This window comes from Buceros rhinoceros, unplaced genomic scaffold (genome assembly GCF_000710305.1).
Source record: "Buceros rhinoceros silvestris isolate BGI_N320 unplaced genomic scaffold, ASM71030v1 scaffold26754, whole genome shotgun sequence".
Lineage (NCBI taxonomy): Eukaryota > Metazoa > Chordata > Aves > Bucerotiformes > Bucerotidae > Buceros > Buceros rhinoceros.
In genome coordinates, this window is record NW_010406930.1 from 3,639 (window position 1) to 22,756 (window position 19,118).

The 19,118-nt window shown below is 38.1% G+C and overlaps 1 protein-coding gene across 1 annotated transcript; it reads right to left on the reverse strand.

Moving 5' to 3' along the window:
• Positions 1 to 5,548: 5,548 nt before the first annotated feature.
• On the reverse strand, positions 5,549 to 18,124 carry FRS2 (fibroblast growth factor receptor substrate 2). The gene is made up of 6 exons (XM_010134307.1): positions 18,019 to 18,124; positions 15,467 to 15,558; positions 13,455 to 13,641; positions 10,268 to 10,426; positions 9,228 to 9,391; positions 5,549 to 7,243 (listed from the first exon to the last, which is right to left on the reverse strand). Exons 2-6 carry the CDS (start codon positions 15,530 to 15,532, stop codon positions 6,293 to 6,295), a joined length of 1,527 nt encoding a protein of 508 aa, XP_010132609.1. The 5' UTR covers positions 15,533 to 15,558; positions 18,019 to 18,124; the 3' UTR covers positions 5,549 to 6,292.
• Positions 18,125 to 19,118: the final 994 nt, after the last annotated feature.

Here is a 19,118-nt window from a genome sequence, read left to right on the forward strand (position 1 = left end):
GTATAATATAACTTTTTTCATAAAAGAAATAAGGAATGTTTGTAAAAACAAATTCATTGAACAGGGCAGATTAATTGAAATTTTATAAACAATTTGGCAATGGTGCTCCCACTGTTTAGACTTTTTTTATATAAAAGAAATAAAAATCTAGAAAGCTACCTTTATACAAAGTTACTATATTTATGCCTTTAAGTAGGAAAAAACATTTTATAATGCAAATTACGACATACAATAATCTTACAATATCATACAATGTAATGACAAGAAAGGAACATAGAACATAAGATTTTGGCCTCTGTAGAAATGTCTATTTCTACCTTTAATAAATGCATTTGTGGCACACTGGTGACTACTGTATTCTTACTACTACCAGTCAGCTTTCATGCTGGAGCAGTGTTCAGCTGGACTGCCGTGGCAGGTCTGCAGTTCAGTTAAACACAGACTGTTTTTCAGGAGATGAAAGGTGATGCTGCAGTGAAGCGAGCTGCGGAAAAGGCAACCTGCCTGCTGGTTGAGACATCTGTCTTGTGGGACACCGTACAACACTCTCTCATACCAGAGCATTTCTTATACATTCAGTTATTAAGTACTCAAGTCTTACAAGTGAGAACATCGGTGTTTGAGATTTGGCAAAATTCCAGGGAAAATACAAAGTTAGTACCAAATATATAATATAAAATGTGGATGTATGATATACACACATATTCTAATGCAAAAAAACTGCATTAATATGGAGTTAAATTTGCTGACATCCAGTCCTAAATGACAAAACCATTAAAAACAGGTGTAACCCTCATCTTTCACACACTTTAGAATCACTTCCTCTTTCATACATAACAGTTAAAGCAATATATATGCAAGTATAACTAAGAAATCAAAATCCACATCATAATCTGAACTCTGACCACAACAAATAGGAATCCTTTTTCAGTACACATAATTAAATATATTTATATTTTTACAGTATTTTTAGACCACTCCTGAAGAACTTGACCAACCAGGTCCTCAGGTGTAACAGAGCTGTTACATCAGCAGAACTTGATCTTGTAGAAACACATCCAGTGGCCCCTGAAGTCAACATGAGTCATTTGTTTGGTTTCAACGGACACTGCATGGAGCCCGAACAAGCTCCGGGAGGATCACCCTGCTAACAAGGCAGATTCCCTGATGACAGCAAAGCTCCTACCTCAGACCTCCTTTCCTTCTGCCAAAGGCAAGGACTGGAGTAAAGGACACAAGGACTCTGGGATCTCTGGGCTGTTGGCAGGTTGCGCTGGGAATGACCATGTAGAACACAGCCCCAGCACAGGGAGAGGCAAGGTGAACTTCACGGCACCTTTTGTACTAAGGCTTCTCTGGATAGTGGAGGATTGCTCCTCCACACTCATCACTCGGCAATTGGGTCACCACGGGTCTCAGATGTGAGCTGCGGCTGGGACCCCAAGGCATTAGGTACTTTTGAGACAGAGGAAGACAGTCCCTGTTCTGAAGGGCTCGAGCCTATTTCTTAATCATATTTTTTACATAATCTCCTTTGTATATACACGTATTTGCTACATAAAATAGAATTACACCAAAGTAATGGATATAGCAGAACACACTGTCACAATATATGTATATTACCACACTAATTACTAGAACTGCAAGAAAAATTTCAAAATGCCCTTTGTAATATATAAAAATATAGAAATGTCCAACACTTGTTTCAACAACTTTAAAGGTAACTTTATCTCTCATATTCTCTCTCTACACCCACATATTTCCAAACAAAATACTGCGTTAATCTGGAGTAAACACCGTGTTAGGATAACATCCAGTATCCTCATAAGACACCTGACAGTCACACACCTTACAGCACAGCATCACAAGAAGTAACGTATACATGGTCAGAGTTGCAGCTGCTAAGTGTTTCTTTTTCTTAATCACTTATCTTGTCAAAAGAGGAAGTAATTCTTAAAGGATTGTGAAAGAACCCTAACTCATGACTTCCTGTCTTTTTTGTATACTCTAACTACGAAGGACATCAGCAACCTTGACTCCATCTTAACGCAGTTTTTTGTGGTGGAATTTTTTCTAAAAAAATTTTTTTTGGAGTGTATATGAATTTAAAACAAAGATATCATAAATGAACTTACATTTACATTAAGTAAATACTGTCAAATATAAATGCCTGAATTTCTACCTCAAGGAAAAGATGGGGAAGATCATTAAAATCCAAAACACCTAATTCTATCTATCAAACTGAAGGACCAAACATCTTTAGGGGAAATAGGAGAATTTCAGATTTAAGACCACTATTAATTCCTACTAAATCAGTTTCATCTTATTTGCAGCCATTAAATAAATTAGTACAGTGCAGAAATGGAATTTCACCATTGACCCCATCTTACATGAAGAGAATACTGCTTAGAAATAGAGCTCCAAATCAAAGACATTATCACATGCTCAAAGTAGTAACTAACGTAAATCAGAACTTGCATTTTAACTTCACCGACAGCCAGTAAAGACAATCTGCTCTTTCCTGACTGTTTCGCTGAGAGGGGGTTAAATATAAAACAAAACCAAGGGTAGCCAGACTTTGAGCCAATACACACTGTTATAAAATCAGCTGCCGGTCTGTTGCCTGCAGAAGAGCAGCCCTGTTTTGACATTGCTTTGGACTTTGCACAGCTCACACCTCTCTGTGGCCCCTTTTACACCCAAGCCCTAGTTAGAGGTGTAAACACACACACAAATATCCTAACATGGGGGCAGGTGGAATTAAGCAGTTCATGATATGAAGGTCTACTTGAACACTTAAGATTTCTGTAAAAGTTCCACAGACTTTAACAGGAACAGGAATAGTGCTTCAACACACCCCAGTACATTCAACCCCTGTCATATGCCAAACCTATTTCTTGGGGGAAACAAAAGATGTTCTAATGAGACTTAAGGTTTTCACTATAGTCTTTTTATATTGTTTTATGGAGTCACCAAGAATACCACAAAATTAAAAAAATTGGTCCTCCTCTTGACATAAATTTCCAGGGGGAAAAAAAAATATTTTCCTGATCTAACCAATGGATTCATTTCTCAGTAACTGTATTTCTAGTACACTATTTATTATGTATTTTGGTCACTGTTTCATCTTTTTTATCAACTCAGTTTCCTTGTTTAAAAGCCACACTAATGTATGTCTTTCCCAAATCGCTGCATTAAAGGAATACCTCCAGTTAACAGCTTTCCCTTGTCAGATGTGCTTGGAGGGCAGCAGCCAACTGCGTGTTATGGATGAAAAGCAGAACTGATGGAGGTGCTGCCGGTTTTGCTAGTTTATGTAAACTTAACATGTCTCAGTTACTAAAGAAAATGGTTACATATTCGTAGTTTCTCAGTCTATACACCTGTGGGCCCAAAATAAATATGATCTAAATACTGTGGAGACATTTCAGCTGAAAACTGAATCCTAGATTACAGACACTAAACCTAACATCACAGCCTTTATAAAAGAGACTGAATTGAAAAAATATTTACCAAGTCTCAAAGGGTAAAGTGCATTGCAACTACATCTACTTCAAGGGGTAGAAAGTAAGGAATGCTAAAGATGAGTATGGGTAACAAGGACTACCCAGTATGTTTGCAGCGTACACAAAACAAGAAAGCATTATCCCACCTGTAAAATCTAAGTGGGTAGAAAAAATAGTCCTGGAAAGTATGCTATCAGACTTGTTAATATAATTAAGGCTACAGAAAGTTGAAATTTCAGTACGTTCTCAATACTGGGGACCAGAGCTAAGAAAACACCCCCTATGAAGTATTGTAAAACTTGCAACAACAAAATAAAAACAATTACTCAGACCACCCCTTGTATCTGAGACTATTCAGGACAGGACAGTGCACCGGAACTAAGAGATATGGCTGGTTGTTGTAGTTTCAGCAGGCCACTTAGGATCTACCTGAAGCTTCTGTTTCCCTATCTGTCAGTTAAGAATATTACTTCCCTATCTCACAGGTGAGTTTTAAGGGTTCAATTAATTAGTATTTCTGAAACACCAATACTATACAGATGAAGACCATATTTCTAGGCAGCTAGCTAGATCAAACACGATTGCCTCAAAACACACGCTGAAGCATTAGCTCAGCTCACAAGTTTAAGTAAGCAATAAGCTAAGAACAAGAATCACACCGTTATCATTAACCAGAATTTTGCCGTACCTGGTAAATTCTCTTCAGTACAGACCAAGACTCGCCCACAGCATAAGGTGAGGCAATGGCAAAGATGTGAAGACGCACTAACACTGCATTCCTGTAAATTACCTTCTGAAGGACCACAGTCTCCCCAAAAGCCAACAAGTCTATGACAAGAGTATGCATAGGTTGATCATGAAATTGTTAACGAGGGGGTATTTAAATCTCATTTAAGTTCCTTATAACGGCCTCAATGACTCCCATCTTCTTCTGCAAATAATGTTCTTTGTGCATCTGGTATTTCAGTACCTTACAGCCTGAAAGGTGAATGAAAGTCAGAATGAAAAGGTTGCCTGATATCCCTTGACAGTATGGCAAGACGCATACTGTACTTCAGGTGCTACAACTGTTGCTGCTACTAAACTGAAAGAAGACCAAAGAAAAAGTTAACAGGAATACACTCCCATTTAAAAGACTGAAAAGAATTGTAGTTTGTTTTTTATAAAACTTCGATTCAAATATTGCATGAAGACCCAAAAATTTTTTCAGATCTCCAAATGGCTTTTCTTGAATGTTTTTCCTCACTCACAGTTCGAGGGTTATTTTACATCACACCAGTTCACACAAGTGTCAGTTCCTTTGCAATCACAGACTCAAGTAATCTCTTCTGCTGCTAGTACCAAGGTGCACCTGTGATACTGCCAGGATTCTAAAATTATTGAAAGTATTAAAACCAACCAACCAATAACTTCCGCTAAGGGTGCATCTTCAACAAACAACATTCTACCTGGATGTACCTGTAACACTGAGCAGCCATCTTTGTAACCAAGTTCATCAACTGCAAAAGGAAAAGAAGTACACTTGCAGATAATACTACCTTCGGATAATTTACTACACATCTTTCTAAATTAAAGTATACTATCAACTATGGATGCACATGGCTAGAACGTACAATTTTCTATGGAGAAATGTCAAGTCCAGTACCCTGCCTCCCGTGTAACCTGTGTCTGATGCTTTAAAGGAAGACCGTAACTGCATAATAAACCTTTCCAGTTGTGCAATAACGCATGCTGCTGGAGAGCTGGGATATTCCTGTCAGGCATAAAAAAGTAGCACACTGGACAAAGACAACCATTTGACCTTCAAGAGTCTTTCTTTGTCAAATGCAGAGAGTAAGACAAACACATAAATGACCCTGAACAATAATTAAAGCTATGTACAAAATTTTGACTTTTAAAACAAGACATTATAGAACAGGCAAAAAGAAATACACAAACGCAAAGAAAGGAAGGCACACGGAACTAATACCAAGAGAGCCTGAATTCATACAGCCGACTTGCGAATTCCTTCACAACACCCCCACACACACACACACACACACTCTAATGAGATTAAAATTCTATCCGATTCCACAGGGAACTTGATACGCCACTTGGAATTCTCTTCTGGCAGAAGGAGCTTAAGGCTGGGTTTAGATGCATTTATAGCTCTCATCAATGAACTTCAATGTGACCTTTCAAATATCACACAGCTTAAGTAAACGATCGCGAATTAGAGGCCTTCTTGCCCATGTGGTCTTAAAAAAAGGAAAAAAACCAGACAAAAAAAGGTGTCATGTTTTATATCCCTTGAGATGAACCAATATATCTTGTGTACATCAAACTGAGTGAATTAATGCATTACATACATTTCATTCTGGAGGAGCCACTTCGATGAGGAATGAACATAAGATATGTATTTTGAAAGATTAGGTTTACCTGCTAATAATGCACATATCAAGAGGCTTTAAAAAGTGTTATAAACGCCATTAATGAGTATAGGCACCAGACCAGAATATTTGGAAATTCAAAACTGGCATGTCACTCAGACTCTAATCAATTTAAAGAGGCACTGTGAAAGGTGGCGATGCTGCTATGCAGTAATTACTACTACTGTAGAATGAAATAGTGTTATCTAAATGAATACTTGCTCTACATTAATTCCCTTTAGTCAGACAAGTACATGAAGTATGCAGAAAAAGTTCTATTAGTCTATAAAAGGCGTTAGTGTTAAGAAATGCGAAGTACTTGCATCTTCAATTTTATAAACTTCACAAAAGGTGCAAATGATTTAATGCTTCCCAGGCTCACATAGGCAGGTCAGTACTGTTATGTCTAGTTTTCCTAGAAGTACCATCATCTCGGGGCAGTGCTTTTTGCAAGCTTGACATAGCAGCAGTTCTTTCAATGTCTATCACAGCATACAGCTCTGTGCGCCTGGTTGGAGTTTGCGGAAGTGGAGTGGTGGGGGTTTTTGGAGTCTGAGGGTTGTCAGAGTCACTACCACCTTCCAAGTCAACCTGTATATAGTTGAGCTGCCTGTGTTCTAAACTCGGACGCCTAATGTCAAAGTTAAAGACTGTTGGAGTACAGTCCCGACGTCGTGTAAATTCTATTTTATGAGCACTTGCTGGTACTGTTACATTCTCTGTATTGACATAATTATGCATTGGATCTAGGTTATTGTGGTAGCCATTCAGAGATGGGGTCTTTGGTCCTAAACTGTCATCTTCATCTCTACTCAGCTTGCGGGCTTCCCAAACAGGAGGCAAGGATGGCAAGTTCTCATAGTTCAACAGCGCAGTTCTCCTCTGAGCAGAGTTGTTAATGTTCTGGGTGTCTGAGGTACTGGTTGACGTCAAACGACCTCTCCTGACCCCTGAGGCACTAGGAATTGATAACCTATTTATATTTTCATATACCAATTTATTACCAGATGGTGTTTCTCTACGTTCATCACTGTCGTACCCAGTGTCCCATTCAGTGTTGTTTGTGCTGCTGCCGCTAACTTGATCTCTCCCAAGTTGCTCCAGTTTCTCTCTTTCCATTAACTGCCTTTGAACAGGTGTTGGTCCTAAAACAAACTTGACTCCTTCAGGCTCCAGAAGAACCTGAGCATCTCTGTCATCAGTACACATCTGATCTTCTCTCACTTTAGTTATTTCAGTGTTTGAAAGCTTTGATTCCAGTGGCGCATGCACACTTGATCGATTTTTTCTTTCCTCTTGTACCCCAGTAGTGTTGACGTAAGTGTGCACCTAAAAGGAAAAGAAAAGAAATTCAAATGCTATTTGCACTTCTTTCCCCCTCCAAGTTTCTTTCTTTCTCAACTCCCCACTTTTCTAATCAAAATACCTAAAAACTAAATCTCATGATAGCAGCTGTTTAAAGAGTTATGCAAAGGAAAATTCTGCTGTCCATTAAAACAAAACAAAAGAAAAAAAGCTCTAAAAAAACCCCAGGAGCTCAACTCACGTATTACTCAAGCAATGAGTAGAGAGGTTGACTCTGCTGGAAGAACAGTCCATTCTTTCTCCAAGAGCCTACCGCATCCTAATACCAGAAACTGAAGTAGAAAAATATGCAATTCCATATGAACTGTGGCACTCAGAATTAAAAAGGAGCAGGAGCTGGCACCAGATGCCACTAAGAAAGGCAGGAATACACCACCAGGTGATCTCCCACAGTGGATCAACACAAAGCTGAACGGGAAAGCATGGAGTAATGGATTCCTTCTCTAAATTTTAATTCTCTTTCTGGATACCCAAACAACAAAAGAGGTATTTTAGAGCAGCAGTCATCTAGCCTTCCCAACTTCTCAGTCAAGCTCTACAAATTGAAGTGTTATGTACAGCTTATTTGACTCCTACACTGATTCTTTAAACTCATTTAGTCTTCAGTAACTCCAGCGGTTAACTCTTCTGTGGGGACCTCTAACAAATCCTTTCCCACACAATAGCTCACTGCATTCTGGTTACCTTCTTTGGTTTCCAACACTGTTTTGTGTCATACACAAGAGCGTTCCTAAACCACATTACATTTTATTAAACTTGACTAACATTTTCATCAGCAACCTAAATGATGAGATGGAACACACCCACTGAAAGTTTTCAGTCTATCCCAGATTGGTTGAGTTTCCACAGAGCGGAATCTCAACCACCTGGAGAACTGACCTCATGGAAACCTCACAGAGTTCAGCAACAGCAAATCCAAAGTCCAGTGTGTGGTACGGAACAACACTGACAGTACAGGCCTGCCACGAACTGACTTGAAAACAGCATGCAGAAAAGCACCAGGGGTCCAGGTGGCTGGTAAGTTGAATGTGAGTCAGCAGTGTGCCCTCACAGCAATGAAAACCAAATGTGCATTGGTTTATGTTAGCAAAACCACAGCCAGTAGGTTAAGGAAAGTGCTTACTACCGTCAATTCAGTACTTGTGAGACTGATTATGGGCTCACCAGTACAAGACAGACATCACCATACTGGAGAAAGTCCAGTGGAGGGCCATGATTAGAGGCATTGGGAGCATGTGACATACAAGGAGAAGCTAAGAGAGACACCCCTGTTCAGTCGTAAGAGATGGCCAGGAAATCACCTAATAGCTGTTCTCAGCTACCTAATAGTTGAAAGACAGAGCCAGATCCTTTTTGGAGATGTTCAGGAAAAGCCTAACGGGCAATGGACACCACCTTTTAACAGGAAAACAAAATCTAATTAAATATTAGGGAGAAATGCTTTCACAATGAAGGTGGTGAAACACTGGAACACGTGGCTCAGACACACTGTGAAATCCCCTTGTTTGGAGTATTCAAAGCACGGCGGGACAAGACTGAGCAGCCGCCTCTAACTTTAAAATCTGACCTAGTGAACTCTGGAGGTCCCTTCTAACTTAAACATAAATAATTTAAACCAGGATCTCTCACTATAAGGTACAATTCATGTATTTTAAAATAATTACTGAATTTTTTGAAAGGAATATATGCAAATATATAATTTCTCTATCTTTAGTTGTACATAAATATGAAAAGCAACTCAAAACAGTTACTTTTCCTCAGGAACCTGTCCTGCAAAACATTGGTTTAAAGAGGCAAAGCAAACAGTTTTCTGAGGTAGTTAACACATGGTAGCAATACCTTACACCTGATACTGAAAAAACACAAATGAAAGCCTACAGAACAAGCATTAGAAAAATCGGAAATAATGTTAGATCTAAGCTATATGAGAGGGGAAAAAAATACCCACTTGCTCCTCTGCTACAAGTAAAGGATGTGTTGATTCTTCACCAACAGAGGGGAGGCGTGCACTTCCGACAGAAGGATGCCTGCTGGAAGGATGTGATGAAGCATCTCCAAAAGATGGATATCTGGGATAGCCGTTAGGTAGACTTTGTGCATTGAACCCAGGAGCTGATTCAATTAGAAAAGCAAGCAAAACCGTATTAAAATAGAACATTTTACTGTATATGAGTAAGAATCTTTGTATCTTCATTTTCAATTTTCAAAAGATAAATTAAAATATGTAAAACAGTATTAATTATTCACAAGATTAGTTTTTGCTGGGGGGAAGGAAAGAGCAATTTGCATAGTATAGGATCTGAGTATCTACTGGGAAACACGTCTGAAGCAACCACTGAAATCTAGGTGTATTGCATACCACAGTCCTCCCAGTAAACTCCCTATCCAGCTTCTCTTTTTACCATTAACAGCATGTCTCCCTAACAAATAGGAATTTCATTGTTTAAACTTCCATTTCTCTGAAATCATCAATAACTTCCAATTCCCAGTTTCCAGTACCAAGCCATCTGACTGAGATACCTCCAGTATTTCTGAAGGAAGTTCACTCTACCCACCCATATACTCACAGCAATAGAAAGACTGCAAACCCACTGTTGATGTGATATTACCATTACTTTTCTCCCCTAATAACAAGGTTGGAACACTGCCCAACATTAACATTCCTCAGAAATGCTACAAGTAAAATATGGTGCTATATTACAAAGAAATTCAACAGGTGCGTGCATAAGTGGTAACAACTAACTTCCCAAAATCTATTTCTTAAAGCTGAAGAACTATACTATGTCAGTTTTGCTCCCAAGACTTAGCATTCTTGAAAGAGAATCCTCAGCAAGTACCTCAACAGAATGCACTACTGGTAATTAGCCTCTTAGCTTTAAATTAGTTTTCTTTTTAATTACTTAAAGATGTAATGCAGATTAAATGCTATTTTCAGCTAAGCACCACATTACATTCAGGAATGTCAGCTGGCAATATAACCACACTTACTGGTAGGTGTTCGAGGGGTTCTTGGAGCATCCAACTCAGTCTGATGATTATTCCTTTCTACTACTGGTTCTTCTACCACATTTATGCTATTATTCTGCATTATCTCTTGCAACATATTAAATAGCTCTTCTGCACGGGCACATTTAAAGGCAAAGATTCCTATAAATATGCAAGAAAAAAATCAAAATCCCTTAACATACGAAACCTGCCTTACAATGTATAGCACTTTCAAAAAACAGAACTGGAATCCACATAACGAATACCTGTTAAAAGAGAAAAAAAGTTAAGAAATTTTTATTGCACCAAAACACAGAAAATCACTGTGAGAACCTTTAAAGTATTTACCTAATAGAAGAATAAGATTCCCATGCACCAAAAGTTAAATTAGAACAGATAACTGATTCAGTTAAGAGCAAAACTAAGTTTTGAGTGAAGGGTTAAAAAAACCCCAGAAACAAACCCCACAAAACAGGGCAAGATCTTTTCTTTTGAGCTGATAGAAAGAATACCTGTTAACTGATTAAATTTAAAAAAAAACCCTGAATTAAACTACAGTGGTGCTACAAGGCAGTATTTTTTAAACCTGTTTTCTATTAAATTACCACAAAAATAATATACCTGCACAACAGGAAAGAAGGATTTAAACACAAGTTTAGTTTCTTTACGAAGATTAAAATGAAAAGCTACTAAGACAAACTGTGAAACAGACAGTAACAAACCAGTTGCTTTAGGCTAAAGGATAGACACAGAACACAAAGTTAGCAGCAATACCATGTGCTTTGCGTGTGTATTGTGCCACTTTGCCTTTAAACAGCAGGGAGCGCCCCAACTTACCCTCACCAGCAAAGTCGCAGCTTTGGATTATTCTTCCATTGAAAGCATGAAGTTAAAGTTGACATGCTTGTTAAACGTGGGTGCAGGTGCTAATTTTTTAAAGTGAGTATTACAATCTTAAAACAACCTTTACTAAAAACTACCTACCTATATAGCTAGTTCTGCAAGTACAATTATGATCATATGCTGGTAATTACCATCATCGTATATTTATTTAAGGACGCAGAACTGTGACAGATCAGAGCTACCAGAAATGTTCCACACAGCAGAAGCTCACAAAAGCCCAGGGAATATACCAAATGGGCTAAGAGGAACGACGCTCAACAATTAGTATTCAGCTAGAGCAGTGAACAAGCTTCGTGCTTGCAACGCAGCAGCTGTAGAGCTGCTTCAGTGCTACGTTTCCCCATCCCATGATTCAGCTCAAGTACAACATGCTTATTTTTTGGCGTATTTCTGAAAAATCATATTGGATACTTAACTCTTAATGCACAATAGATGAAACTAAACAAATCTAGGTTCACAAGCTTTAAAAAAGCTCCCAGTGAATTTCTGAGAAATTCAGCTGCCTATACTCCTTTGTTTTAAAAATGTGCTTCCAAATTCCTGATTCCTTAAAATATGGTGAATCAAATAGGCACTGAAACCGCAAACAAAACCAACTTGATGAAACTCTGCTTATTAAATACGTTCACATTAAATACAATGTGATCTGTCACACAATACAGTGACACACCAGCTCCTGCAAGTTTTCTATCCTGAATTATCTATTAGCTGTGCTCCCAAAACATGTCTTCAGGGTTTTTAATACCTAGCACAAACTCAGTGTTTACTGTGAGTGCATTCCGACAACTTATCAGTAGATATGATCTGAGATTAAATGAAAACACAAACTGACTAATGCAATCAGTAAAAGTTGCTGGACAGTATTCAGTGTATTCCCAAATGAAAAACTTCTTGGCCGTCTCACCAAGTCAAGATGAAGTTTTGCACCTGTGCCCATAAAACCCAGTGTAGGTCTTGGGAACAATGCTCTATTGCAAAAAGGCAGAAGAGAGAACATTTTTTTCCAATTATTTTTTTTTCCCAATATTCACAGTATATCATTACTACTAAGGAAGGCAAGAAACAAAAGAGGGAGGATCCAGTTGCTGCTTAAAAAGCCTGCTTAATCTTCTCCACTAAAAAAAGAGAAAAGTGAGAGGGAAGCGGAGATTAGACTCGGTGGATAATTTTGCAGATTTTTTAATAGACCATGGAAAAGAACCTTCAAAATAGCATTTTCAATTGAATTTTATCATTATCTATTTTATGTGTTTGGAAGAAGCACTAAATTAAACCTGCAAAATCAGGTGGTGATTTTCTACAAAATAAAGTTTATTACTTTCCTCTTAGAAGTCTGGAAATTTAGTTTAGTATGGAGTACACTAACATTTGAAAACATCTCCATTTCTTAACAGGAGATGAACTGAGAATGCCTTCTAAGTTATTCCATTTTCCTGATATTTTACAGTGAAATTTAAAGAAAAAAACAACTTAATATCACAATGTAAGACTACATAACAGTTCCAGCTACATACAGCCACATCACAGTAGAAAGATGCAAAACGAGGCTGAGACCTCAACCAAAACAGCTATTCCCTCGGGTACTGCTATAGTGAAGAGAGAGAGAAAAGCCTAAATCTTCTCTCTGGGAGCCAATCTTGGCCAAGGAAGTAACGATCTGGGAACTGAAAAGATAACCATCTTTTTTGAATTAAAAGTCACACAGAAAATAACTGAGCATAGCTGGAGTTCACAGACTTCATACAAAAATGTGTCAAAATTTGAGAATGATGTCACTGATATAAATGGAAGTGGTATTTGTTTTAGGAAGAGGATGAAATGCAAGTGTGTTACTAAAGACAATAGTAAGTTAGGGACATCCAGTTCATACCAATGCTCCAGTTTTGTAAAATCTAAAAATAGAGAATTCTTTGGATTCTGAGGAGATTCATCTACAGTTCAATGTTTCACTTCCCCTCTCTGAAAGTCAAGTCAACCTCTGAGGAAGGAGAATTTCCTTGAAAAAAACACCTCCTAAGTTGACCAGAAGTATTCACACATAGAAGCACAAAGTGCTCAAGTCCTACAGTACCAAAAACTACATGCAACTCAAATCCTCATTTTACTGTAAAACCATTCCTCATAAGGTAACTTACTTTTTATCCAGAAACCATATTCACATATCAAACCATAGCCTTTACAATCCTGTCCCTAAAGGACAGACAAATACACTTTTTTTTAAATAAAAAACTGTTTTTCAACATCAAATATATTTCCAAAAAGCTTTATATACAAAAAGTCCACATACCTTGTCCAGTCTGACACCTTCGGCCACTTTCAAAAGAGAAAAGATTTGAGTCATAGCCATAGCGACGGAGACAGAGGTAGTGCCATTTTACAGAGTCCCTTTTACGGGTGTACAAAATTAGTTCTGTATCTGTAAGTTCCATTATGCCAGAACCCAGTTCATTACCATCATCATCCACATTAATAACCTGTAAAAGGGAAGTTAAATAGAATTAGGCAAGTACTTTTCTGAGCACCAATACCACTAGTAAAAGTCTTACTTTTTCACTGATACACTCCATCTGCTCTGTCATGTTGGTTATGATCCCTGAGGTAAAAGTCAAAAAAAACCCAAAACAAACAACAAACCAAACAACCCAAACCTCACCAAACTAGTTCTTCTGCTCCCCCAATCCATATTTAAAATAATACATACTTAAAAACAGTATGAATGAGACTGCATAACATTATTGTAAAACCTAAGGAGAAATTTAAAATAGAAGAGATTTGTAGGTTAGATTTTTAATATTTATTTTAACTGGCATTATGTACATATTCTAGTATTTCCACACGGATAAGTCATACCTCAGATAATGAAATCTTTCAGAGCCCTGTCTCTAAAAAAAATATTTGCTTTGTCATATAACCCCACTTACAGTTGGGAAAAGGAATGAAAAAGGATAAGGGGCTCCAAGATAAAGCTGCCTTCACATACCTGCATAGCCTTGCACTGTGCTGAATCACCAGACTGTTTTAGATTTTTTTTTTTTACTGCCTTTTTAAAGTCAACAAATAATTCAAATACCCTGTGGTTATCTGGCATGAAAACATGTGTATAAAGCTTAAACTCATATTCTTTCTGCTTTTAAAGCAGTTTGAGGTCATCTGCATCTTTTATGGAATTCGGACAATGCATATTTTCCTCTGCATGTATTTTATCTCACAATGCTGCTTTTAGTGGGATTCTTTCTTACTCAGTAAAAAGGCTATGGTATCAATTAATGTTGCTTCTTAAAGAGACACTTTCAACTTGAAATCTAGACAACTGAAAAGAATTAGGAATAGTTTCATCTGCCACTGAGGCTTATGCCAACTTTCTTCATTTTACAAATTACATTCTTTCATCTTCTCTCCCCTGCTGCTAAATCAGCAACCCACACAAACAGCAGAGAAATTCCAGGAGGAGAAAAATAGGAACTAGTAACACGAAATTATGTCAAATGCATAACAAGCAAGAAAACAGAAAAATATTTTATCCTTCAGCTTTTAGTACTGATTATATTAAACATTTCCAGAAATTCACATGGCTTTAAATTTTTTTCATTTCAGTGTTACCCTAAGGCAATGCATGAATCATTTTTCACTATGGAAGCATTACATTCCTTTGCCAACTTGGAGAGAGTTTGGAGCACAGAAGCAAATCTTCTCAAGGACTTGTGTGACTATGCAAAGGTATGTTTACTTAAAAGTCACTGACTTCAGCAGCTTCATGTTAAGCATGTTAAGCACATGAACAAGTGTTCACAAGCTTATAAATTCCAAGGATATAAGGGACAGAAGCACATTTATAAATAAAATTTCTTAATGTAAAGTATGAAGCTTCTCAGAATGTTATAACCAGTAGTGATCTTCAAGTAGTATCAGCAGTCCTAAAATTCTCCATTGCTGACCCTGCACCCATGTTCATAATCACACCTCTTCAGTAGCTCTTCCCTTATGCTTACGAATCCCTTCCTAACTTCCACAGCCTCCCAGAGGCAACAATGCTTACTTGGGCCCTACCAAATGGAGGTGAATCAAAAGCACAGCACTGCTGCTCATTCCTAAAGATCAGAACTGTCATAAAAAAAGCCTACCCTGTATAGAAAATTGCTGTCACTGCTGGCAAGAGAGGATTTCTCAAAGGCTCAAGAGAAACCAGTAGCACATACACCTGCAACTGTGGAATGTTTTAACCATTCAGTAATTCTCACCCAATTTTTTCCATCACAGAGCAACAAAATAATTCACAGCATATCACGTCAATAAACTTACCTTAAACTTGTTTCGATGGTTATCTGGGACAGTTTCTTTATCTGGACAGCTACAACAGCTACCCATGACTTCTTTAGAAGACCATGTGATCTCTAAAGGGGGAAGAAAAAAATGATCATTTAATTGAAGTAAAAATAAGAGTATTAGCAACAGAACAACCCAACACAAATTGCTCTCTGCAATTACAATTCTTCATGATGAATTTTGCAGTCAAAAGCAATAAAAAAATCAACATAAATTTTGCAAGTATTTTTAAGTACTTAAGTTAGATTTGGCATTAAGAACTGGCAAGAGAAAGCTGTTAAAAGTCCTACCAATAATTCAACTTGAGGTTACTACCAAACAGACCCATTTGATTTGTCACCTTAATTCCCATGGTAGCAGCTTGGGGGAAAACAAAAACCAACAACTTACCGGGTGCGATTCTCATCTCCTGAACCAGGGCCTTTACACAAGGCAACTACCTGGATTCCAGTTCCCTCTAAATGAGCGCTCCTCCACGCACAGCCCTAGTGACGCCCGTGCAAGCCCTGGGCTGTAGGAGGTACCAGGCACAGGCAACACAAAGAGCCCACATGGCAATACTGACAGGCTGCCCTGGCTTCAGCAGCTCCAGAGCTGGCTGGCAGTAGAGGGTGGAGGTGTTCTAGGGCTGGAGGCAGCCCTGTGCTGGCAGCCATGCACCGAGGCTCTGTGCTTCCACTTTTAAATACTCCCCATATAGGAACGTACATGAACCTATGTAATCAAAATCAAGTGAAGGAAAAGACCCCACATTCAAAAGAAACATTTTAAAACTTGGGGTGTTTTTTATTTCTATTAAGTTCCATTCGGATTAAAATGCGTTACACAGTCTACTTCATTTGCTATAAACCAGTAAAATATTCAACTAACACAGAACACCATGGTTAAATTACAGAAATAAAAAAATATTTGATGGTTTTTATATTTTTGTTTGAAGATTTTTCTATGTATGGTAAAACTTTCATAAAAGAGTATAATAAAACGTTCATAGAACTAAGTCTCACAACTTGCTTCTACTCCCTCTACCACCTTGCAGAGAATGCTAAGTCTTATATTTTTTTAAATACAAGCAAGTCAGACAAAAGAAAACCCATTTACATAATCTTTACATTGGATAAGAACTAAAATTTCCCCCCCAAAAAAGTGGGGCAAAATCCTGGAAGAGAACAAGGAAACAAGAGATATGACATTAGAAATCAAGAACAGGGAAGACAGAACTAGTTGATAGCTTTGCCTGACTACAGGGGAAGAAAATCCAATGTCACCTTAAGAAAACTGGGACTTGCTTTCTAGACAGTCATTTGCATTAGCATGCAGCAGCAGTATCCAAGTAGCACTTTAGTCTGCTGAGACATAAGGTGCAAGGAATACAATGAAGAGCAGCTAACTCTTCCCGTTTTTGACCAGAAAGCCACTCAAGAGATACTGCTACACTAGAGACTCTATCAAACTGCCGCTAAACCCCTGCAGAGGTGAAATGGGGAACTTAACAGGAAGGGTAACAACATGGTTTGGATTAATCCAGTAAGAAAGAGGAAGAGTGCCAGACACATAGTCAAAATCACAGATTCTCTAATGTAATTCCTGGCTACAACATGAAAACGTGCATAACTTGACAGAGCTTTTTCCACAGCTCAACATGAAACAGGGGAGTTGGTTATTTGCTTCCACTGTTGTGGAGAGAAGCCACACTATACACAGCTGGGTTTCTTGCATAGTGAAGAGAAGTCCAGAATTTTATTAATCAGTCCAATCACTTTATTACAGACTACTTCTAATAGTCTTCACACATACATCCCACTGTTACTTTAACTATTCCTTTTTTTTGTTTGTTTATGAATTCTGCCTGTTTTGTTTAGAAAGGGAGGTAATAACACCTATTGCTAGTTTCCTACCCTGGCAACTCCACGATGCCTCACTACAGTAATGGTCAGATGTTGGTCTTGTTAGCCTACTGATGCTACCCTATTTATTCTGAGAATTTGCTGCTAAAATGAGATTAACAATGAGTATATAAATGTGCAGCAAAGGTTCTCAAGCTCTGGTCCACTCAGCAGTCATAGTTGCAGGTGCTTCTAGCAGCCTTCAGGCACAGATATTTGCACTTAATAAAGCCCAAACATTTTGACGAAGTGGAAAGAACTAGGCAGCAGCATGCTGTTATAGTATGATTACATTCTTTGCATTCAGCATAAATTAACTGATCAAATCTGCTGGAGGCAGGTGCAAACTTTAACAACTCAAAAAAACCTTAACTGCAAAGTAGTTTGGGGAAAATCACCAGAATTGCAAGGAGAAAGCTGTAGTGTATGAATATGTATGAAGTACAGCCACCGTATCAAGAACAACAAAGAAAGGGTACATAATCAATAATCATACAAGCTCCTTATTTTGTCTTCAATATATTCTAATGTTAATACTTCAGAAAACCAAGAATTACAGTGCTGCTTCAAAGGAGAGACGTGAACAAAGGCTATGAGGAAGAAATGAAACAGCGAGGGAACTGGCAGAATTAAAGAATCACTCACCTAGATTCAGCCATTAATATTCCCAGCCTCTGCTGCAGCATCAGGGCTTCTGTCATACTCAAAGTGTCATGCTGTCTTGTCACAGAACTAATCATTTGACCTAGAACTTGAAGAGTACATAAAAATGTAATTTTTCCGGTTTTAAAGATGTCAGTTAGTAAACTAACAAAAAAACCACTTTTTTTTTTTATTTTGGCAGTATGTCAAGTCAGGTCTTCATGGCTAGCATGCATCTGAAGTGGAGTTTTAGACAAGAGACTGATCTCTCAGAGCTTCAACATTTCAGTACCCAGCTAGGTCTTGAAGAAAATAATTTGGCGTTACTTTCTGCAGCATAGCCTGTAACACTGGGGACTGCCATTCCGTACCCAATTTAGTGTGTGAAAATGACAGATATGAAGCTCCTGTTCTCCTTGGCACACTCCAAATCAAACCACAGCTGACAAACAGAACACATACAGCTTAATGTGCTTAATTCTCTCATCCTTATCGTACCGAAAAAATGCAAATGCTGACTTCTAAGGCTAACACATCACCCTTTCTCTGCTTCCCTCATGATTCCTACTCCATTACATTACCCATAAACTGCTTGCTTTCACTTCCCCCCCGCCTCCTGGATTACTCTCATACTAGCCATCCACTCACAGTTAACACCAAAAATTCAACTGCTGCTTCCATCAGGCTAACAGTTGGCATCCTCCATTCTGTCTGTAAAATTGCCAAAGGAGCACTTGATGTTTCCTTTGATGCTGCTTCTTAAATTCAAGAGAAGGGCTAAATTCTCAGAAAAATACTTTATTATTAGACTTTCTAATCAGCCTTTCAGGATGTCCGTGCAAACTTGTTTGAGATCATTGCAGCCCTGCTTATCAGTACTGCTGCAATCCTCTGTATTCATCTGCTGTCCTCTGCTTTGCATCTGGATTAACAACATTTTGGGAACCCAAAGCAATCTTCTTTTTAGCATAACATCAAATGTAATGTAGTCCCAAACTCACCCTAGTTCCTAGGCATTATGATAGCAGTTGGAGAACATTTACTATAGAAGGACTGGGCAAGAGAACAGCAGAAATTCAATATCGGTAAATGCAGAATAACAA